This window comes from Trichosurus vulpecula, chromosome 2 (assembly GCF_011100635.1).
Source record: "Trichosurus vulpecula isolate mTriVul1 chromosome 2, mTriVul1.pri, whole genome shotgun sequence".
Classification (NCBI taxonomy): Eukaryota; Metazoa; Chordata; class Mammalia; order Diprotodontia; family Phalangeridae; genus Trichosurus; species Trichosurus vulpecula.
The window spans coordinates 334,476,464-334,500,302 of NC_050574.1; the positions used below are offsets into that span (position 1 = coordinate 334,476,464).

Sequence of the window (23,839 nt, forward strand, 5' to 3'; positions counted from 1 at the left end):
CAAATGCTGAACAATCATATGAGAAAAGCACCATTATATTAATAACAAGAAATACACTTCATACCCATTATAGCAAAGTTGATTTTAAAAAGAAAGAGTCAATGTTGGAGGAGCTGTAGGACTCTGCATTCTGATAAGAAAAATGGCGAAGTTAAGAATTTCCAATCACATGGGAAAACAATTTTAAATAAGTGAGAACAGTCAATAAGCTGTTCAGACCCTTTGATGCAGCAACAGTAATGTTGGGTTCACACCTTATGGAAGTCAATGACAGAAAGAAATCCCAAACTGAACAAAGTAATCATGGCCTCAAAAAACTGGAAATCAAAATGAATAATTCAGACACCATGAATATAATAGGGTATTATTAACTTATGAGGAGCAAAGAAAATGAGGAATTATTTTTAAAAATACTTAGCACTTATGTAAGCATTTACAAATATTTCATTCGATTCTCATAACAACCCTATGAAGCAGGTGCTATTATTACCTCTGCTCTATAGATGAGGAAACTGATGCAGATAGCAGTTAGGTGGCTTGCTCAAGGTCACACATCTGGTAAGAGCTAGAGTCTAGATTTGAACTCAGGTCGTTTTTACTCCAGATGCAGTGCTCTATCCACTGTGCACTTAGGTGCCTCAAAAAAACATGGTAATGTAGAATGAAGAAAGCAGAAGCCAGAGGTGCTGCAGAAAGGTAGTGGGGAGGCATAGTAATGCAAAAATGAAAAAATGGAGAAGAGAAAGAAGAAAGCATCAATGAAACTTTTAAAAAAACACACAGAAGTTAAGTTCAGATGGGGAGAGAGACAGGTAGGGCAGTTCTGTTATAATAGTGTTAAATATAACATACCTTTTAAAAACCCAGCTAAACTATACATAATAGAAGTTCACATTTTCATATATAATTTTTGTGCCTCTTTGAATGTCAATATATTTATGTTTGTTGCTATTTATGAATTTCTTAATAAAGAAGAAAAATGTTTTTAAGCTAAATTAAAAATATGCCTAGGGTATCTAGGTTGCTCAGTGGATAGAGTACTTGCCCTGGAGTCAGGAAGGCCAGAGTTCAAATCCAGTCTCAGAAACTAGCTATGTGAGCATGACAAAACATTTAACCACATTTGCCCCAAGTTTCCTAATCTATAAAATGAAATGGGGAAGGATATGGCAAATCACTCCAGTATCTTTGCCAAGAAAACCCCAAATGGAGTCAAGAAGAGTTGGGTATAGCTGAAACAATGGAACAACAACAAAAAAGAATGACCAGACTTTTAAAAGCAGTGTTTCCTTCTCTAGAATAGATAGCTTTCTAGATAAAGTTGGGTAGCTAAGTGTTGAAGTGAATACACTGCTGGGGTTGGAATCAAGAAGATTCATTTTTAGGAGTTCAAATCTGGCCTCAGACACATTTTAGCTGTGTGACCCTGGGCAAGTCACTTAACCCTGTTTACTTCAGTTTCATGATCTGCAAAATGAGTTAGAGAAAAAAATGGCAAATCACTCCACTGTCTTTGCCAAGAAAACCCCAAACGGGGTCATGAGGAGTTGGACACAACTGAAAAATGACAGAACTAGATAAAGTGAGATCTTGGCTAGTTGTAACAATGGAAGGGAACAGATGATGGATCATCTACAATTTCATTATGAAGGCAGCATGGTATCATGAAAAGGGTACAGAATTTGTAGATAGGAAGAGCTAGGTTCAATTCTGCCTTAGACAATTATGAGGTATATGACTCTGGGCAAGTCATTTGACTTACATTCAACTTCCACACACACAAGGGAGTAGAATTTTAACCTTAGACTAAATCTGCATTAACCTTATAAAGATCATATGCTGAAAGTATATATGATCCCATTTACATGTGAATCAGGTTACTTAAATTTCAAAATAACCTTCAGAGGTGTTTGATAAATGGTAATACCCACCTGCACATTCTGAACATCCCCTCTCATCAAGATGATGCTCAGGTGTTCGCTAGTTAGAATGGAGTCCAACACATTTCTATGTTCAGTATTTTTTCTCAAAGTGGTTTCCTGGTTTTCTAATGGTGTACGGGGCGGTGAATTGTCACTAGGTAATGCATCTCTAAAGATGGTCCTCACAGCTTCGGAAAGAGCCTGAGCTGTCTCCTCAGATGAATCCATGAGATGAACCTTTTTCAAGCTGTGATTATTTTGCCAGTTCTGGAAATTTTCCTTGATGGACTGGATGATGGTCTCTGCACACTCTTTTAGGGGGAATCCAAACTCCCCAGAGCTGAGAGGTGGGATAGCTATTGAAGTGTGCCCATCGAGGGCAGCCAGATAAAGACACTCAGTGATAGCATTTTTTAGTAGCTGCACACATCTGTCAGCATGTTCTTGTGTCCATCTGGGGCCAACAGCATGAATCACTTGCTTATATGGGAGCTGTCCAGCAGCGGAGACAACAGCATGGCCAGGAGGAATCTTACCCAGTTCCTGGATTATCTGGTCACAGTCCCTCTGTAGGTCTGGGCCTGCTGCTTCAGAGAGTGCAGCTGCCAGGCCTCCATAGTGCTTTAGGTCCTCATTTGCTGCATTCACCACTACATCTGCTGAGAACTGGGTTAAGTCGCCTTTCTGAACAGTTAATAAGATGCCAGATTCTAAGGTTATCCTGCAGTGGACTTTCTGCCCATCAGTGCTGCCCCCACTGCTATCAATTATATCCTCTTGCAGACAAATTGTGCAATTATACTTTCTTTTTCCTTCCATTTTATAAAACTCTTCCCTGTCTTTGAATAAAGTTTCAGCCCCTGGTTTATCAATGCTAAAATTTCTAACATGTACTGAACCTAATGCTTGTTTAATCATGGCGACTCCTCTTACCACTTCTCCTTTTGGACCACTCAGTGAAATGCCTCTTTGGTTTGCCAGAGCTTTGAAATCAACCTTCACATTCTTTTTCTTTAGTTTTTTCCAGATTTGCCTATTTTCCTCCTTCATATACTCAATAACTGCTAGAGATTTTACAGAGACCAACTCCTGTATTTTTGTGTTTTTTTCTATAAATTCATAAATTTCCTGGTAGCTTTCATGTACTGGACTAACACAACCAGCAATGATTATCTTAATGCCAGTGTCTGAATTCTGCTGTTCTATTATTATGGTCTTTGAGGACCAGTTGTATTTCTTATTTAAATCATCAGTGAGTTTTTTCCACTGACCATCACTAAGAATCCCACTCTCTACTACACTGATGCACTTAAAGTCCAAGACTTTCTTCATATGTTCTTCAGCTTCTGAAAGAATTTGGGGAGAGGCACCAATCAGCACAACTGCTTCACCCTCCAACTCGTAAACAGCAGGAATTTTCTCCTCTCTAAAAAGAGATTCTGAGAATGTCACACAGTTTACTTGTTGCAGAAAGTGAATTATCTGAGGAGGCACATGGAGGGGTTTCTGAGCCAAGCTCTGCAGTTTTTCCAGAATTTCACTCTTTGCTTTGTACACATCTGCAGCCAATCCAGTCAGGCAAATGCTCTTTGTGAGGGCATTGTAAGTGACTTCCAGCTCTGGGTAGTCCTTGTGGAGAGTCTCTTCTAACCCATTCCTGCATAAAATGGAAAACCTTCCAGGACACATGGTCAAGTACACACTTATACTTTGTTTTTCCCTTTCTATTTTTTGGATGAGCCTTTCTATCAGAGTCCTCATTTGCAGTTCAGTTCTTTGCACATCTTCCTGTCTCCCTGCTATGATCACTGTCTCTTGAAGCTTATCAAACTCAGTCAAAATGCTCTTATTTTCTATGCTGTCTCTAATGGCTTCCCACTTCCCTGGGTCTACATTATACTTCCTAACCTGGTATTCAGACATGAGGCAAGAGAATCTCAGGGAAACATCTTCACTCCATGTCTTCATTATGTTGATCTTTGTTCTCCTTTGGCTGACTAAGGTGGCCGAAGGACTGAGTATAATTTCTGACTCTTTACCATTGGGTCTAGGCCACTTTAGTTCACAATAACAGTTCTCCATAGTGCTAGTTATCTCTCCAATTATTTGATCATCTTTCCGTAAGAACTTCAATAGATAAGGCTCCATGGGTATTGTTAAAGGCTCTGGCAGCTTCACTGGTTGTTGTGTCTTTCCACATAAAGCAGTACCCAAACTATGGTAGTATGGGAACATTAAAATGGAATTGTTGTTGAAGAGAAGACTCTTTGTCAATATTGCTTTGACCGCTAAAAGAAAAAGAAACAAATGTAAATATTTCATAAAAACTTAATTGAACTGTGTTACATCTAAATTTAGGCAGAATTTGTCTTTGCAGAAAGACAATGAACATTCATCGAAACTGTGAAATAACAGCTATTATTCTAAAATAGTTCTCTCATTAAAGTGATACTAATGAGATACAGGTATTCCACTTGAAGAATGAGCTATAATCTCCCAACATTTTTTTAAAGTGTAATTCTGTCAAGGGAGTATGTTAAAGTTGATTTCCATTAAAATACTGGAGAGTTAAGTTTTAATCAGCAAAAAAAGGCTACTTTGAAATAAAAAAAACCATTCTTTTCTAACATTCATTTTCAATAAAATCTTGAGTTCTAAATATTCTCCCTCCTTCCTTAGCCTGCCCCCTGTAAAAAGAATGTTACTCTCAGCAGCTGTGGAGGTGTAAGGCCAAAAACATCAGTATGCAGGAGGGCTGCTAGAACAGGTTCCTTGATCTGCTTTTCTAAGGAAAGAAACTTTAAGGGGTTAACAATCTTACCTTAATTAAACATACATGTATCATTCACTTTGTTCTGGGGAAAAAGTCCGCACCCTGAACTTCAGAGCAAATACAAATAGAAATTATAAATAGAGAAAATAACACAAATCAACAGACAGGCTTCTCTCTGACCAAAGCAATACATACATAGATACTAAAGAGAAAAGTACCAACATCTGGGTTTTCAAAGCCAAAGGGCTGCTTAACAGCAACCCAGAGTCTTCTCTGGCAAAATCACAGGAATGCTCTTCCAACAAGTGATCCCCCAAAGCAAAATGCTAACCTCTGAGTATATATACACTTCTTCAGGGTCAGCCCACAGAGGGCATCACAACCCTGTGACTCAAACTCATGTGACTTAGGCTTTCTTGTCACTTAAGCAGGTCATCAAAGACTTGATTCAATCAAACACTGTTGATTCAAACAAAGGCAAGACTCAATCAAAGGCACTTGATTGCCTTAGTCCTGAGAAGATCTAGAACTCCAAAAGAAAAAAGAGCAAAATAAAAAGTCCCTCTTTGTTTGCCATTACACCCCCCAAGACAGAACGCAGTTTGACAGAGGTTATATATGTACAATCATGCAAAACATATTTCCATAAGTCATGCTGTAAAAGAAGAAACAGTTTGCAAAAAATTACAGTTTGCAAAAAGAAAACCTACGAAAACATAAAGTGAAAATAATATGTTTCATTCTGCATTCAGTTCTTTCTTTGGATGTGGATAGCATTTTCCATCATAAGTCTTTTGGAATCGCCTTGGATCATTGCATTGCTGAGAAGAGCTAAGCCAATATAGTTGATCATCATACAATATTGCTGTTACCGTGTACAATGTTCTCCAAGTTCTGCTCACTTCACTTTGCATCAGTTCAAGTAAGTCTTCCCAGGTTTTTCTGAAATCTGTCTCCTTACCATTTATTATAGTACAATTGCATTCATATACCACAACTTGTTCAACCATTCACTAATTAATGGGCATGCTCTCAATTTCCAATTCCAAAAATCATTCTGAGGATTGCAATAAACATTAGAAATGTTGTTTAAAGGGAAATCAAACATGCTCCCAGAAGACAAAGTCAGTGAAATTAAAAACAAAAGCAGTGTGTTTGTCCTCCAAATAAAATATAAATTAAAAACACCACAGTATCTGATAGAATATCAGAAATTCTGGTTGTATAACCACCCAATCTATATTACCTAATGCAGTGCTTTGCTGTCAAGGCAAAGTTGGACTTTTTCACCTTGACACTTCTCATTTTATAAATAAGTTGTTTTCTTTATTTTGTAATTCCCCAAGGTCATACAGAGAGGCAATAATAGAGGTGCACCTTGAAACCAGGTCCTCTGTTTCTGAATGTAGTACCCTTTCTCCAACCTATGCTGCCTTCCTCACCTGAACTTGGTTGCCTTTTCCAGATGTGTTTACTGAGTAACCTACATTTTGTTGCTGTACCCATAGACCATAAGAGATAATAGTACTTAAAGGCTGAAGTGGCCCATTCACCAAACCCTATTGAGTGTCTAGAGGCACAAGATACTACACCATGCTTTTATCAAAGGCAAGAGATCCTAATGTCTTCTCTGACATATAGTTACATTATGCAAAACTAGTTTCAAGTCAGGGACTTGGAATCAGGAGGCCTGGGTTTGAACTCTCGCTGATTCCAACTACTAGTTTTCCCTCATCTGCAAGCTGGTGGGTCTCAATACTTATGTACCTACTTCATAGGTAAGAACAATGAGGAGAGTACTCTGTAAACTTGAAAGTGCTACGTAAATATGAGTTAGCATTATTATGTGTGGTGATAATAATAAAGAAATTAATGGCCTGAATAGAAGATATTCATCAGACTGCTCCCAGGGTCATGACTCATTTAAATAATAAATACCAATATTCGCAAGGCCAGACATATTAAAACACCAACAAAAGTCAATTATTTAAAAACACCTTTGTTAATCCAGCAGCTGAATCCAGAAGCATTCACTGTTGCACATTAGCCAGCAATGAAGCTTATTAATAAGAACAGAAATAAAAGCACTTTAGCTAGCACAGACACCAGAGGCATAGATCTCTCCATGAGTTTTGGAAGGTAGTGATATTACCAAAGGTGAATTTATGATTTCAGAAGGTTCTTGAAAGTTTAGAATTCTTCTGAGATACAGCTGTGCTCCAAGTGTAGCTTCAGCTGAATCTCACAATGTCTGATTAACGTGATTCTGAAGTTACTAAGACACGAATGCATTAGGCACCACAGCCAACAATTAAATTGAGTGTGGCAGACCTTTGTGTAGCTGTATATGTTATATGCTTGGAATAGTACCATAGTATATTTCTCAGTTGATTCGAGTGATTTTTGCTGAGGGATTTGGAAGCAACATCAAAGTATATTTATGATGCTGGCCTCCTTGCTGTTCTACCAACAAGACACTCCATCTCTCAGCTCTGGGCATTCTATTTGGCTTTCTACCATGCTTAGAATGCTCTCCTTACTCTTCTTTGCCTACTGGCATCCATGGCTTTCTTCAGATCCTAACTAAAATTCTATCTTCTACAGGAACTGTTGCCCAATCCTCCTTAATTCTAGTGCTTTCCTCCATTGGTTATTTCTTATTTATCCTGCATATTGATTGTTTGTACATTTTTGTGTGCTTGTCGTCTACTCTGTTAGGCCTTCAGTTCCTTAAGGGCAGGGACTGTCTTTTGCTTTTCTTTGTATCCTTAGCACTTAGTTCCTTGCACATAGTGGGTGCTTAATAAATACTGATGGACTGAGTGAATATTGATATAGGAGCAGAAAACCTCTCTTAATGGAAAATATTGAAGATTTTCTGCTGCCACACACTTTACTTCCTGGCCAGTCACTGTCTATCCTTAGAAGCACAAATAGAAGCCCCTAGCTGCTAATCATTTAGGCCTCTTCTCCCCTCTTCTTCTTTTTCTATCATTCAGAAACCTGCCTCCTTCATCCGTGTCTCATATGATGAAGCAGACTTATTCCTCTCCAAGGCTAACCTCTCTAACTTGTTCAAGTGATCTCATTTCATTCCATCTCCTCTGCCATACTGGCTTCTGTCTCAGCCTGTTTCTTCTACTTATTCTCATTCTCACCCTGTCTACTGGCTCTTTTTCTACTGCCTACAAATGTGGTTTTTTCTCCTCCATGCTGAAAAAGTCCTCCTTCACTCAATCCTTCCTTCCCTGCTATTGTCCCATATCTCTTCTGTCCTTTGTAGTTAAACTCCTCAAAAGGCTGTCTATAATAGATGCCTCCACATTCTGTCCTCTCTCTCTCTCTTCTCAACCTCTTACAATTAAGCTTCTGACCTTATCGTTCCACCAAAATGGCTTTCCAAAGTCACTAATGATCTTTTAGTTGCCAAATTTTTCTCTATCCTCATTTTTCTTGACCTCTCTGCAGTCTTTATCACTACTAACCACTCGGTTCTTCTTGAGACTTTCTTCTCTCTCAGTTTTTGGGACACATTTTCACCCTGGTTTTCATCCTCTCTGACCACTCCTCTGTCTCCTTTGCTGGATCCTTTTCCAGATCACTCTCTCTAAAAGGGCTCTGTCCTGGCTTCTTTTCTTATCTCCCTCCATACTACTTCATCTCACAATTTCCCATGGATTTAATCACCATCTCTATGCTGATGATTCTCAAATCTACCCATTTTACTCTAAATTCTCTTTTGTCCTCCTATCTCACATCTCCGACTGCCTTTCACATTTCTCAAATTGAGTGTCCAGTATTTATCTTAAACTCAAAAATATATCCAAAACTGACCGCACTATTCTCCCCTCTAAAGCATGCCCCTCTGCTAGCTTCCCACACTTTAGAGGGCAGCACCATCTTCCCTGTCCCTCAGGCTCAAAACCTAGGAGTCTTCTTGGAGTCCTCACTATCTCACCCAACTAAATTCAAGCTGTTGCCAAGATCTGTTGTTTTTACCTTTGTAGTAACTCTTAAATACCACCCCTTTTCTCCTCTGACACTTCCATCTCTCTGGGGAAGGCCCTCATCGCCTCATATGTGAACTAGGCAATAGCCTGCTGGTGGGCCTGCCTGACTCAAGTCTCTCCCCACTCCAATCCATCCTCCCTTCAGGCACTAAAGTGATTTTCCTAAATTGTGGGTCTGATCATGTCATTCCTCCCACCACACTCAGTAACCTTCAGTAGCTCCCTATTGCCCTCAGGAACAAACACAAAATCCTCTATTTGTCATTCAAAGCCTTCCATGGCTCAGCCCCCTCCCACCTTTCCAGTCTTCTTACACCTTATTCTCCACCAGGTACTGGATGTTCCATAAATAAGACATGCCATTTCTCAGCTCCTGGCCTTTTCTCTGGCTGTCCCCCATGCCTGAAATGCTCCCTCTCATCATTCCCACCTACCAACCTCCCTGGCTTCCTTTATGTCCCATCTAAAGTCTCTTCTTTTACTGGAAGCCTTTCCCATCCACTCTTAATTCCAGTCCCTTCCTTCTCTTAATAATTTGATTCTTATCCTATATATAGCTTGCTTTGTATATATTTATTTGCATGTTGTCTTCTCCTTTTGGTTATAAGTTCACTGAGTGTAGGGAGTATCTTTTGCCTCTTTTTGTAGTCCCAGTGCTTAACACAGTGACAGGCACATAGTAGGCAGTTAATAAATAAATTTTATTGGCTGATTGCCTGTCTTTGCATAACCTCTTAGGGTTTTCATGAATTTAGAGCTTTATCCTATGCTCAAAAAATCCCCATGTGATCAGGTAAGATCCTTTACTTTTCTGAAGAGGAACTAGATCTTGAAAAACTTCACAGGGCCACAAATGTAACTTAATGGGTATACCTTATGTACCATATCCTGGAACTAGAAAAGAGAACATTTCCTAAAGCTTCACTAGGAAACCTTGATCAGACTATATATAAGGAGTCCCACTTTACAAGTAGCAAGTAAATGTAGGTGGGAGAAAGTGATACCAAGTACTTTCTAAGGTGCCATCCAACTCAAGGATCCTATGATCATTTAATGCATATACAGTGTGATATTGGGGAAAAAAAACATTGGATTATGGGCCAGGACATCTGGGTTGTAGTCCTGGGCCACCAATGGACAAGTGCGAAACCGAATAGGTGAGTATGTTGGTATTCTTTATTTGATCTGTCAAAGGAGGGCATTGTCTTTTAATAAGGTTTCTCAGAGTGCTAAAATTCCAGGATTATATCTTTTTGTTGCTTAGTTGTTTTCAGTCATGTCTGACTCCTCATGACCACTTCCTGGGTTTTCTTGGCAAAGATAATGGAGTGATTTGCCATTTTCTTCTCCAGCTCATTTTGCAGATGAGGAAAATGAGGCAAACAGGGTTAAGTGACTTGGCCAGGGTCACACAGCTAGTAAATATCTGAGGTCAGATTTGAACCCAGGCAGGTCTTCCAGACTGTAGGTCTGGTGCTGTATACACAATGGTGCCACTTAGCTGACCCTGAGGAGTAGCTAATAAAAAACTGTACTGAATCATTTGTAATGAAAGGGACAGGGCCTGTACCTGTGATTTCTTTGATATAGGTAATCCTTAGATGAAGAAATTCCTTCTCTCAATGTAGGTTGGCACCTGCTCTGCAGTTGTTAAACTTAGAGGGTCATCTGGTACATTGAGAGGTTAAATGATTTGCCCAGGATCAAACAGTCAGTATGTATCACAAACTAGACTAAGTATTTGGAAGTACTTAAAAGTAAGGAAATAAGGGGATACAAGTTATCACTGAAGCTAATTTTCTTAACCATTTCCCCTCTGTCCAGAATTGGTTGGGTGAGATGGTAGAAATAAAAAGCTGACCCCAGCAGTATGACCACCATGAGTTTATGTAAAGGGGATCCAAGTCCCCTCCCCCTGTGGAAGCATATTGCATTAAAGTCAGTATCATAAAATTCAGAAAAATAATACTGTCAGTGTGCCAATCTGAAGTCCTCCCTCTAACTTGAATCAAAGACCCTATTCTAGCCTGAAGTCCTGCATTTCATTTGTATCAAAGACATAATAAAATGTTCCTGAATAAAAAAAATCTAGTTCAGGAAGGAATTTTGATTCCTTTAAGCTAAGCTTATTAGGAGAGAGTTTGTCTTTCTTACAGTGACTAAGAGGAGGTATGTCATTTGATTAATCCAATTGAAAGAGGTTATCTACATGTTCATCTTTGACTGAATTGAAAGTCAAGGATTATCTAAAAATATGAAGGATCTAAACAGGTAAGAGGAGGCAGTTAGGAGGCACAGTGGATGGGTGCTGGACCTGGAATATGGAAAATCTGAGTTCAAATTCAGACTCTGACCATAACTGTGTGATCCTGGGCAAATCACTCTAACCTACTTTCTCCAAAAAATTTCTTTTGTATTGTATGCTCAAGCATCACCAAACACAAACATTACCATGTAAAAGAAAAACCATAAAGGATATTGTCTATGAATCCTAATGTACATTACTTAACCTCTATTTGCCTCAGTTTTCTCCACTGTAAAATAGAGATCATAATAATTGTGCCTATATCCTAGGGTTGTTATGAGGAGTGAGATACTATTTGTAGCTTAGTGTCTGGCACATAGTAGGTGTTATATAAATGCTAGCTGCTATTATTATTATTATTATTATTATTATCTGAACCACTTTCCAATGTTAAGAATTTTCCTTTCTGGGGGCTCTGAGCTGTCATGATTTTATTAATACATTTTATTGTGTAACTCTTTAACCTAACAGAGAATTCTACATGAACCTCAGGGCCATCTTGCCCTCGAGTGAAAATGAGCTCAACTGGTATAGCTTGAGAGGGGGTACTCAGTGCCCAAGGGAGTAGAGGTGGTAACCAAAGGGAAAGTTATTCACCTAAGCTGGCCCAGCTGGGGGAGAAAGGAACTACCCTCTTTCCTGCTGGGAGAGGAAGTTGAAGAATGAATGCTCAACTAACTTCACTCCACAGGGACACTTGAGGGTTGATCGTTTGATTAAAGTAATAAGAGAGGTATCAATTTGTTCCCCTTTGACCTGATTGAAAGTAGAATTAAGAGGGAGTGATCATGATCTCTTTTGCATTAATAATATTATTGTTCTTTTTAACTGAACAAAAAGATCCAAATTTCAACTACGTATCTATTTTTTACTTTACCGTGGGATTTTGCCTTTAGTTTCATGATTCCTGTAAAACGTAGCCATAAATTGTTTGGGTCCAAGAAAATTTCAATTGACAGGGGGAACTCTGCCCATCTATACCTCTTAGCAAATAGAAATACTTGAATATTAATAATCATATGACAGAGTCTTTAAAATCTTAAAACACAGAGTATAGAGATCTTTCTTCCATGCCCTGTAAGTTCTTGCCCTACATGAGTGGCGATCTTGACAGAAGGAGGTTTAGTGGGTATGACATTGGTCTTGCAGTCAGGAGACTTGGGTTCAAATTCCACTGGGTTTTAACTAGTTCTATAACCTTAGCAAGTCACTTTACATAGCAGAACCTCACTTTCTTTATCTGTAAAAATGAAGACAATACTTTGAACTACCTACAGAGTTATTATGAGAAAAGCACTTGAGGAATTGTAATGTTCTTTCCAAATCTGACTTCCTATTAGGGGACACTTAGCTCATGTGTTATCTCAAAGTAAAGAGAACAAAGGGAATTATTAGAGAAGAACTGAACTATGCATTACCACACCTTCTCTAGAGCCCATATCCAACATCCTTCTCTCAAAACTTATGGCAGTCTTTCAGCTGTTGGCTGTCATTAGGCCATCATAATAAGTGGTTTATTCACTCCCTAACTTAGCAAAGAGATTACATATGGAGTAGGATAGAGAGAGAGACAACTTCACAGTCAGGAAGACTGGGTCCAGGTCCCACTACTGGAGATGTGATCTTAGGCAAGTCACTAAACCAGTGATTGCTAAGGAAACCCCCTAAGACTTCTAAGTTGTAGAACACTTGTCAATATGCATTGGGAGGAAGTTTCTTCTGCAGAAGTTCCCTATGCCAATGATATCACAGTTCCAGACCCTCCCCTGACCCAAAATATAACAGCAGAGGCCTAGGAGAAAAGAATCAGAGAGTGAAAAATGCCATCTTTCTTTCAGAAAAAGAACAATCCCCATATTATGATGGGGATTATGTTGATGACCAATCAGAACTTGACTCCACATGTTTAATTCATAGGAGTATGGAGTTCTATGGGAAGATTCCTATTGTAGTAACTCTTAGTAACTCCAGAAATCAATTATCTGAAATGCTGTGGTTCCATGGAGACAACACTTCAAGGCAGCCAGAGGAGTCTTGCCATATTCTAAATGGAAATCTTAGCTTTCCTGATGGCTCCCCATAAAGTCCCCTTTCATCAAGCCACTTCCTCCTCACTTTAGATAGCCTAACCCTAGCACAGCCTCTCAACTGACTTCATATGTAGAGGGTCAAACACAAGACTTGATCCTCTGATAATTTCTGCTAGTGTGACTATGGGAAAGTCATTCAGTCTTTCTTGGTCTCAGTTGTCTCATGTGCAAAATGAGCATAGTATTACCTCTAAGTACATCTTAGTGGCTAGAGGGCTAGTCTTAGAGTCAGAGCTGGATTCAAATGCTGCCTTTGAACACATACTAACTATATGACTATGGGCTAATTAAACTCTATGAACCTGTTTCTTAATCCATAAAATTACCTACCTCAACAGTTTGCTGTGAGGCTCAGATAACGTACATAAAGGACTTTGTAAACTTTAAAGTATTATACAAATTTCAGTGTTGTTACAATCTAGTGGATACCAATCCATTGAGGGGAAAAGCAGAATTAAGTTAGTAGATTTTATTACCTTGGGAATCAGAAAACTCAATCAGAGCTGAATCATCCTTTGGGAAACACTGCACTTTGGTTATTGGTGCCCCTCCATTATTGAGGTTCTCAATGAAAAGAGTGACGTAACTTTCATTAACATCAGGAGGCAGGTTTTCCACCAGGATGGTTCTTGTCTCTTCCAGAGGTGCTACACAAATCTTTTTCTCTCGGACTATTTGAGTTTGAGAACAACGATCAGCAAGCATCTTTGTATCTGTGAAGAAAAACAAAGTGGTCATTAAGAACCTTTCATTGAGGAAGAAAACTAACTCAAAATGTGCTTCCTGCAGAGCAGCCGAAGTGAAGATCCCTAGGTGAGAATTCACACTCCTAAAACAACAGGTAGGCTATGAGCACAGGTTTGGAAGGTGTACACTTCTATGCTGGTGTTGTACTTGGAAGCTCCTACTGGTTAAGCAGAGTGGAATTCTTCTGACAGAGACCATCCACTGACCCTCTGCCAGTTACTATCCAGGTCAACCATTACGATTTATTGAATATTAACTAACAGTTACTATGCCATTCAACAAAATTAAAAAACTCTTTATGTTGTAGTACTGTGCTGCGGGCTGGTGGCATTTGATGATAGATATGACATAGGAACTGATTTCAAGGCACTTACAATCTAACAGGAGGGAAATATACTACTACTAAATATAAATAAACAACTGTATACTATATAATTAACTATACAAAGGAAAAGTGGGGTAAGTGATAGGAGAAGTAGTAAGAGGAAGAGAAGCTTTTCAGCTGAGTGAGTCAGACAAAGCTTCATGGCAAAAGAAGCCTCTGAGCTGGGTCTTAAGGAAAGGGAGGGAGTTCAAAAAACAGACCTAGAAGGAAAGTATCCATGCCAAGATGAGAATGGCCAGAGCAGAGAGAGTTAGGAGTGGGTGGGATGAGGACAGGGATAGACAATAGTCTGCTTTGGCTAGAAAATGTAGTATCCAACATGAAGTGATGAGCTAAATCTGTAAAATAAACTGTAAAAAATAGAGTTCAAAAGACGATCTGTTTTGTTGTTCTTCTTCAATTACTCCAGCTATGTTGGCCTCTTTGTAATCCCCTTTGGTTTTCTTTGGTGGGTGGGGGGCTGAAGATACTGAAGTGGTTTGACATTTCCTTCTCTAGCTCATTTTTTAAAAACACATGAGAAAACTGAGGCAAAGAAAGTTAAGTGACTTGCCCAGGGTCACACAGCTAGTAAATGTCTGAGGTCAGAGTTGAACTCAGGAAGATGAGTCTTCTCCCTTCTAGGCCTGATGCTGTACCAGCTGCACCCTCTTAGCTACCCTTAGCTATCTATACTAGAGCCTTCCAGTTTGGAGAGATCACTAATTTACCTTAGATCTTTCTGCCTTCACCAACTTTCTCAACACCTGGGATCCTCAGACTCTGGGCACAGGGGTCACTTCCTCCATAAAGCTTTTCATGCTTCTAAAAGTAGGGTTTTTACCTTCTTTGCACTTTGCACAGAACTCTCCTTTACATTTATATTGTGGTAAAGGAAGTAGAATGCTAGACCTGGATTCAAGATCTATCTTCATGTACATCCTTAGTCACCAGCTCTTTGACCAAGGTCAACTTATTTAAGTCTCTTTGAACACCTCACTTTCCTCATCTGTAAAATGGGAAGAAAAGTAACTGCAGAATTTCCCTCACAGTGTGAGGTTCAAATGAGCTAATGTAAATAAAGTGCTTTTCAGATCTTCAGATGTTAGATAAATATGAGCTACAATCATTCCACACATACACATAGAGCTCAGAATGATAAAGTCCCATTTCCTATGAAAACACACCAGAACTTTGGAGTCAAAACAATGTACCTTTCTACCATGCTGATAAACGCAATAGTATTTCCTAGGGTAGTATATTTAGAGTTGGAACAGGCTTTAGAGGCCATCAAGTCCAACCCCCACATTTTACAGATGAAATAAGTAAGCCTCAAGGACATTAAGTGATGTGCCCAGGATCACAAAGCTAGTATCTGGGATAGGATTTGAACTCAGGCCTTCTTGAGTCCAAATCCAACATTTGATCCACTATTCCCACCTAGTTAGCGAAGTCTTCAAAATTTTCTCTTATTGAGAGACAGAAAGAGTGTTGGAAACGGCCAGAAAGGGCATTTCAAGGATGGCCAGCTTCCGTGTTAATCAGCATTCCAGGGCATGACACAAAGACTATTTGCAGATGAAGATTTTCTAACTTTTACTCAGTCTTACCAATGTGTTTCAGAAAGGTAAACACAGCAGTTTCCACTTCTGGTATGACTTCTACTTCAAAATCTCCTTTGATTTTTGACAGACCACTGATATTCTCCACCAGCAAAACAAGGAGATACTTATCCTTTGGATCTTGAAGATTTTTAAATGCAACCAAAGAGGGAACATTTTCAGAGCCTTTGGACATGTTCTCTGTCTCATCCAATCTTCTGTCCAGTGGGAGCTTTGTGTCCTGGTCTTCTGAAACATCTAGTTTTAAGGACACAAATACATCTGTAACAGGGTTCACAACCAGTCTTGCCAGAGTGAGAGGTCATAATGCATGCTTCTGTTTATATCACTTTCTAATATTTTGAGTAACTCAGCTGAAAATAATGTTCTCTGTAACTAAAAAGAGCAATGTGCTTTCTCAGAAAATCCAACAATCCCTCACACAAATGTTTACTTTAGGTTAAATTTTCAATTTCCAATCAGCAGAGTTCTCCATTGTGCTCACCAAGGGGAGAAAAATCAATAAAAACCAGAGTAACAGCGGGACTTTATCCATGGGCCATGGCTAATTGCAAAGAAAACAAAACAAAACAAAAAAACCCAACTCAACCAGATCTTCTCAAGGAAACAAAGAGAAAGATAGTGGGGAGGAAGGATGGCTTAATGTGAAATAATGAACTAGGAAACTGGACTGAAATGAACACGTTCAGATTTGTTTGCTGCTTCTTACAATTCTTGCCTGGCAATCCTAAGTCATTCATGTACAAGACTACTGAAAATGAGGTAAAGGAATGCTGACATTTAATGAGGAAAAAATTTTACTTGCTGTATGCACATCAGACTAATTCAGGATTAGCCGTTACCTTGTTCCTGGGCTCCATCTTTGATCTTGGATTCCTAAGGCCAAATGAAAAACAAGCATTAAGGAGAATTCCTTTACACAGAGACATGGTTGGGATCAGCCTAGAGTGCCTGCACGAAATAAATATACTCAAGTCCATAGTTACCTAAGATCAACAAATTTACAATGCAAGTAAGACATCAATCATACTGTACCTATTCACTGGTCAGCTTGTACCTTAAAAAACTGTGTTCACTTCTGAGGGCCATATTTGAAGAGTTGGACAGACTGATGAGAATTCTTTGGAAAATTATCAGAAGGGAAGGGAAGGAAACAGAGTCTACTAGCCTGAGTGAAGGAAACAGGAGTAGAGACTAGCTGGAGGAATACAGGAGAGGTGTAGGTAGGACATGGTCCCTCATACTCTGGGTGAGGCTTCCTGCCAAGATGACTACCTCATTCCCACATTACTGTACTTCAACAAAACTCCGAAGTTCTCAAGAGACTCAACAATGATTTTTTAAAAGATCCAATAAAAGCTATATTAAATGACTTCTTCCTCACCAGAGCTGTATATTAGGTCACCCAACATCCAAAGTCAATAAGAAAAGTGACCTCTAGCAAAGCCCCTGCGACCAGTGATGGGCCCAAGGCATGCATAGCTTACAAATTTTTGAGACCAGAGGCAGCAACAGTGAGGGGGTCTCCAAGAAAGCCCTGGAATCACCTGATCTGAGGTGCCAGAAATGGCCCTAAATATCCAATGTTCTGAATCTCAAAGATCCAGGGAGGGGCTGGGGAGAGGGTCAGCCCCCAGGAAATGGAGGTCAGTATAAAAATCCAGGTGACCTAGAGGAATACCAAGCAGAATAGGTCCCATCACCCAAAAGCCCAAAAATGTGGTGGAGATGGCATTAAGCTCTAATTCAGGAATTAGACCTGGTGAGATGAGTAAATCAAATATAAAATATGACAAGAATAAAAATTATTGCAAATCTAAAGATTTCCTCCCAAAAGGAGGCAATAACTTTAAAACAACCACCAGCAGAGAGTGAAATGAAAAAATAAATTTTCCACAAGGGCTAACTAACTACACAGACACCTAACAGAAAAGAAGCAAGAAATAATAAAAAAATGTTTTTAAAGCTCTGTAAGAAAGAACTGGAAGAGAAAGTAGTACGTCTTCTCTAAAGAACAGTTGGTAGCACAATAAATAGAGGGCTGGACCTGGAATTAGGAAGACCTGAGTTCAGATCTGATCTCAGACACTCTCTAGCTGGGGAAGTCACTATACTTCTGTTTACCTCAGTGTTCTCCTGTGTAAAATTGGGATAATAATAATTCCTACCTGCCAGACTTGTTGTGAGGATTAAATGAAATAATTATTGTAAAGTGTTTTAGCACAGTGCCTGGCATATAGTAAGAGCTAAATAAATGTTAGCAATTATTATTATGAAGCCTAGAATAGATGAAAGAGAAGGCCATATTGACATTGGACAAAACTAAAATAATGAAAAAATAGAAACTATGATACCCAATATGAAAAATTGAACTAGAAAACAGGTCAAGGGGAAGTAACTTAAGAATCTTTGAACTCTCCAAATGATAATAAAAATAAAATGTCTGGACATTATTTTTCAAGAAAATTCATTTCTATGAAAACTGCCCAAATCTATAGAACCAGACATCTAAATAAAGATAGAAAAAATTCACCCATAATTTCCTTGAAGAAAACTTAAAAGGAAAAGTCTCAGGAGAATTGAAGCCCAAAATTCAAAGAGGATAAGTGACTTGCCTCTAGCTAGCAAGTGTTAGGCTGGATTTGAACTCAGTTCTTACTGACTATGCTGTACTTCTTTCTTTACTCAGCCATATTGACTGTCATGGGAGTTTGTTTTGCTTGTTTGTGAATATTTTTACAAGGGTCTTGTTTTCCTTTTTTTAATGGGAAGAGAAGGGAGAGAAAAATAAATGCTTGTTAACTGAAAAATAGAAATATCATTTTAAAAATTGAATTGAGCTGAATTCAACTGAATTCCCCACAGGCAGTTGTCCATACATGTTCTAAGTTCAAAAATCATAATATTCATTGCTTTTTTCCTTCATCTAAATATATTTATCCCACTTGGAGCTCCTTCAGTTCAACAAATATTTATTAGGCACCTATTTTGTGTAAGGTATCTAGGTACTCGGCATATGAAGAAGAAATGTTCCTACCATCAAACTTATATTCCACTGGGAGGATAAAAGAGGAATGAGTAAACACAAAATGGCTACTGAATAACACAAGGTGATTTTAAGAGGTAAGGACATCTAACAACTGGGGGGAGGGTGGAAATCAGGAAAAGTCTTGTCTATCAGGTGGCACCTGAGCTATGCGTTGAAAGAAGACAGGGATTCTAGGAGGCTGAGAAGGTCCAAGGAATGTGCTGGTCTTAGTTTTCTATTTTCCCTACAACATCATTCTAGCTTCTTAAACCCAATGAGCACTTGCTGTTTTCAACATGGCCACTTCTCATTCACACTTCTCTCTTTTCTCTCCAGGTACTAAGTTTCTCCTGAATCCCAGCCCAAATGCCTGAAAAAATACCCCACTTCCTTTTTATCATGTGTAAGATATATTTACTTTTGTTGGGATTTCTTCTTCATTGCCTTCATCCGCATCCTTTGCTGTAGGCAATCTGACAGTGACCTTCAACTTTTCTTCTCCTGGCAATTCTAACTCATGATTCTCCCTCTCCAGGACTCGTTGCCTCGCTGAAAAATATGGGTGAAACCAAGATTATGATGTGGCAATCTTTAAGAAGGAAAAAGCTCATACTGGTTTTAGAGCCTATTTTTATTGATAACTTTGGCTTTGCAATCAGCTGTACTTCCAAATGTCATTCCCCCTCCTTTATCCACTGAAGCACGCCTTCTAACAATGAATAAAAAATAAAGGGGGGGGGGAAGCAGTTTGACCAAATCAACAAAGTGTCTCATGATATCTACAATACTCTATACCCATTGTCCTCCCAAAAGAAAGGAAGGAGGTGCACTTTCTCGGTCATTATTACAAAGCAAACAACCTACTTTTTAACTCAGAGATTCCACAGAGAGGCAAACATTCCAATCGTAATAATGCTTATATGACACTTACCATAGGCCAGACACTATGCTAAGCACTTTACAATTATTGTCTCATTTGATCCTCCTAACAACCCTAGGACTTGGGTGCTATTATCACCCCCATTTTACACATGAGGAAACAGGCAAACAGAGATGGAGTGACTGGCCAATGTCACACAGTTAACCAGCATCTGAGTCTGAGTTTAAACTCATGTCTTCCTGACTCCAGAACAGCATGTCAAGCATGTCCCTGATAAAAAAGAAAGTCTCCATATATACCAAAATATTTAGAGTGGCGCTTTATGTGGCAGTAAAGAACTGAAAATGAAGTAGATGCCCACTGGGGAATGAGTAAACAAATTATGGTATATGAATTAATGCAGTATAACTATGCTATAAGAAATGACAAACGTGAAGAATACAGAGAAGCATGAGAAGACATATGAACTGAGGTAAAGTGAAGAAAGTAGAGACAAGAAAAAAACAGACATAGAATCTACAACAATATAGAGTGGAAAGAACAACCACCACAAAAACTGAAATGAATGTAGCAAATAGAGGGAATCAGATGAGCAGAACAGATATGAAAGTTATGTGTTGAATTTATTATATTCTTAAGAAGAATGAGTAGCCCTACATAACTGAGTTTCAAAGTTTCTTGTTGGCCCCAAAGAAGAGATAGGAGAAGACATTTCTTTGCAAAGGTGTAGGGTGGGGAAGAAAGTGTGCAGGTTCCATGAATGTGGACCATGGCATATATTGTCAATTTTTTGGACATGTTGATCAGTTTTGTTAAGTTTTTCTTTTATTCCTCTTGTTATTTCTTCCCTTTAAAAAGTTCTTTGTTATAAAGTCAGCTTTCTGAAAGGGAGAGAGATAAAATGGGAAATAGAAGCAATGTAAAAAAAAAAAAACAACAAACATTTACATGAAAAAATATTATGTATGTTACTTTTCAGTGCCATACTTATTCAGGAAGCACAGCAAGCTTTAATTTATTTCCTTATAGGGATAGAAAAAAAAATAATAAAATTCATCTGGAGAAAGAAAAGGGCTTAAGCAGCCACCTGGTCCATCCCCTCTATTTTACAGATGAGACTGAGCTGCAGAGAGTTTAAGTAATGTGCCGAATGTCACACTGGCAGTAAGAAGGTGAATCTAACCCAAGGCCCCTGACTCCAACTGGGTTCAAATCTTGGCTCTGCCAATTAATTTACATAGACAAATCACTCCCCTCTACAACACTCCAAGATTATGCTTTCTGTTTATCATGTACGACATGCCATCTCTCTATTCTGTGGCTACTGTGACTTTCTACTGGCTGTAGCCCATGTATAGAATGTTCTTCCTCCTCACCTCCACCTCCCAGCTCCCTTCTAGACTCAGCCCAGACACCACCTTCTGCAGGAGGCCTTTCCTGCCCTTCTTCCACCCTGATCTTCCCTTTCTTTTGTCCCTTTCATCTGAGATTACCTCCTATCTACTCTATATCTTGTAAGAACACAGTTGTTTACATGTTTTCTCTCCTATCAGAAGATGAATACTGGAGGGCAGGGACCGTGTTTATGCCTTTCTTTGTTTACTCTGAACTTACTACGGTGCCTAGAACAAAGCGAGTACTAAACTTTTATCCCATAAGGAAAGGGGAACCCAATCTCTGATCCTCTTATCTCAGTCTTGCCTGTCTGTGCCTCCCTTTGAACTAAACATTAAAAGACAGATGGAATGGAGAAAGTGGAAGAGATATGATATCATAAAACTTGATGACTGCCTGACTCTCTCTTCTGGCCTCAATTTCTTTATTTGTAAAATGGGAGAAGTTAGACTAGATGATCTCTAAGGGGTCCTCTTCAATTGTGACATCTGATAAGCTCATTCATCTCTTTATCCACCCCTCACCTCACTTCAGCATGGACTCTAGCCCTTTCCCAGTAATACCCTTCCTCAACTAACTTTCTCATGGTAAAAAAGGAAAAGCATCTCAGAGAGTCCCATCTGCACTGTGAGCACACACTTGCCCTGCCCTAATCTCTGGAGGCTCTGGAAGTAGCACTGCAACTTCTTTAACAACTTCTTGTGGGTGGGTTTGGTACTCCAGGGACCATCCAGCACCAGAGGGAAAGAATCTGATGCCTCCATCCTCCTCTCCAGCCTTGACTCCAATCACCAGGCTTTGAAAACTTGCTCTTTCATTTTCCTGGAACAGTCCCTCCCTAGCTCTTATGACTGTGCCCTGTGACTGTAAACAACTCCCTGTGACTAACTGCACTAGCCAGTCACAGGCAGAAAGCTTGTGTTAGTTTGAGCATTTTATATTTTTGAAGTTATTCCATTATTTCTTTTTCATTCTCACTTTTGTTAACATATTAACATGGATAATAGGTTCTGGTTATTCTCTTTATTTTTTCTGATTGTTGTTGTGAGAATCAAAAGTCATAAGACAAAACCCTAAGAGGTGACCATAATCTCCGTCGCCCTTCTCTTCCCCCACCCAAGAAACAGTTCAGGTCCCTCTCAACTGGCAGTTCTCATTTCCACTGGGGTGCTTCAGTCAACTTCTTCCCAGAAAGAGTTTGTGGGTGGAAGGGTGGCATTGTGGGGAGATTTTGGCTCTCTAACAATACAGAGGAGGTGAAACCACATACCTATGATAAATGTATATTGACCTGATACAAAGAGGATGGATCCCTTACCTTCCTCTTGGTGGATGAGGGTGAGAGCAAGTTTTCATCCAACCCCAGCCTCTAAAGGGGCAGAAATGTATCCCACCAATAGGGGTCAGGGTCCTCAGAACTGAGTTCCAATGTGGCCTCAGACATTTTCTAGTTATGTGATCAGGGCAAGGCACATAGCTTCTGCCTCAATTTCCTCAAAGGCAATATGGGCATTATAGTAGCACCTACCTCCCAGAGCTGTTTCGACGACTAAATGAGATATTATTTGAAAAGAGATTAGCACAGTGCCCCGCAAATAGTAGACTTTATATAAATGCAAGCTATTATTATTCTTAACCCAAGCCCTGTTTCCCAGTGCCCCTTCTCCTGGCTTAAGTTGGCATCCACTTCGGTGCTCTCTCCCAGCTCCGCCCCCCGCATCCCCTCCTCCCCACTCCGTCTCCCCGCCGCAGCCTTTCCTCCCACTCTGGTCTCTGACCATCGGCTCCCCCAGCCCCTTTCTGCTCACCTTGTCTTTCTAAAAACTCTACCCAGAACGTTCCTTCGGTGGTACCAGCTTTGACCGTGCACTCGCCTCCTCCGGACTTCCTCGGGCTCTGGAAATATTTTTGCAGTTTCCTCTCCAGTCCAGAATAGCGCTTGGGCACCAGGACCAGGACCCGGTACGGCGGGACCGAGGCAGCGCCGTCAGTGGCCATCAGGGCAGGGTCGGGACTCTGGAGTCCGGGCTGCGACGTATGTGAGCCGGGCTCTGGAGGCAGAGGTTTAATCAGCACTCCTTCCTGGCTCCTTAGCCCAACTTCTCTCCCCCAGTCCGCCACCCCCGTCCCAGTTGGTTTTCAAACTTTCAGTTTCATTTCCCCAAAGCTCCTTTCTTATTCTCAGATTCACAATACCCCTCTCTCGTTTTTGCAGACAACGCTACTTCAGGTAAGCAAAATCTGTGCTAGGGTCCTCTGGCGGGAGGAAAGACAGACCATCCTGGACCTCAGAAGCACCTCCTCCCCGCCCCAGCCCCTCCCAGATCGACGCATCTCTCGAACCAGGACCCCTGCTCATTTCCTTTAAGCTGATGAGAGAGCGTTTGGAAAATGTGGCCAGCTCTGCTTTCAGGGTCTTGTGTGGAGGAAAGGAATTCACATATAAAGCTGTCAAAATTCCAGAAAACTCAAAACCATGAAAAGCACCAATTCGTTTCTGCTTTTTGAAAAGAGCGCCTGTTTGTTGGTGGACTCTCGTTCTGAATTCAGACAGAGCTTTACCAGGCCAGCCAGGAGCACCTTTCAGTCCCAAAGCTTTAGGCTCGTAGGATCGTAGATTTAGACGTAGAAGAGACCTGAGAGGTTAGCTAGTTCAACGGGAGTAATTTTAAAAAGGAGGAAATGAGACGCTGAAAAGTTGTG

The 23,839-nt window shown here is 39.9% G+C and overlaps 1 protein-coding gene across 1 annotated transcript in view; it reads right to left on the reverse strand.

Annotated features, from left to right (window-relative positions):
* The window catches only part of LOC118837377 (protein mono-ADP-ribosyltransferase PARP14-like), a 64,689-nt gene extending 41,427 nt beyond the window's left edge, over positions 1-23,262 (reverse strand). Inside the window, exons 1-6 of the mRNA XM_036744225.1 lie at positions 22,945-23,262; positions 19,280-19,410; positions 16,676-16,709; positions 15,822-16,070; positions 13,577-13,813; positions 1,932-4,210 (exon numbers count right to left, since the gene is read on the reverse strand). Of these exons, the coding sequence (XP_036600120.1) occupies positions 1,932-4,210; positions 13,577-13,813; positions 15,822-16,070; positions 16,676-16,709; positions 19,280-19,410; positions 22,945-23,134 (3,120 nt within the window). The 5' untranslated portion in view covers positions 23,135-23,262. The remainder of the gene's footprint in view (positions 1-1,931; positions 4,211-13,576; positions 13,814-15,821; positions 16,071-16,675; positions 16,710-19,279; positions 19,411-22,944) is intronic.
* Between the last annotated feature and the right edge of the window lie 577 nt (positions 23,263-23,839).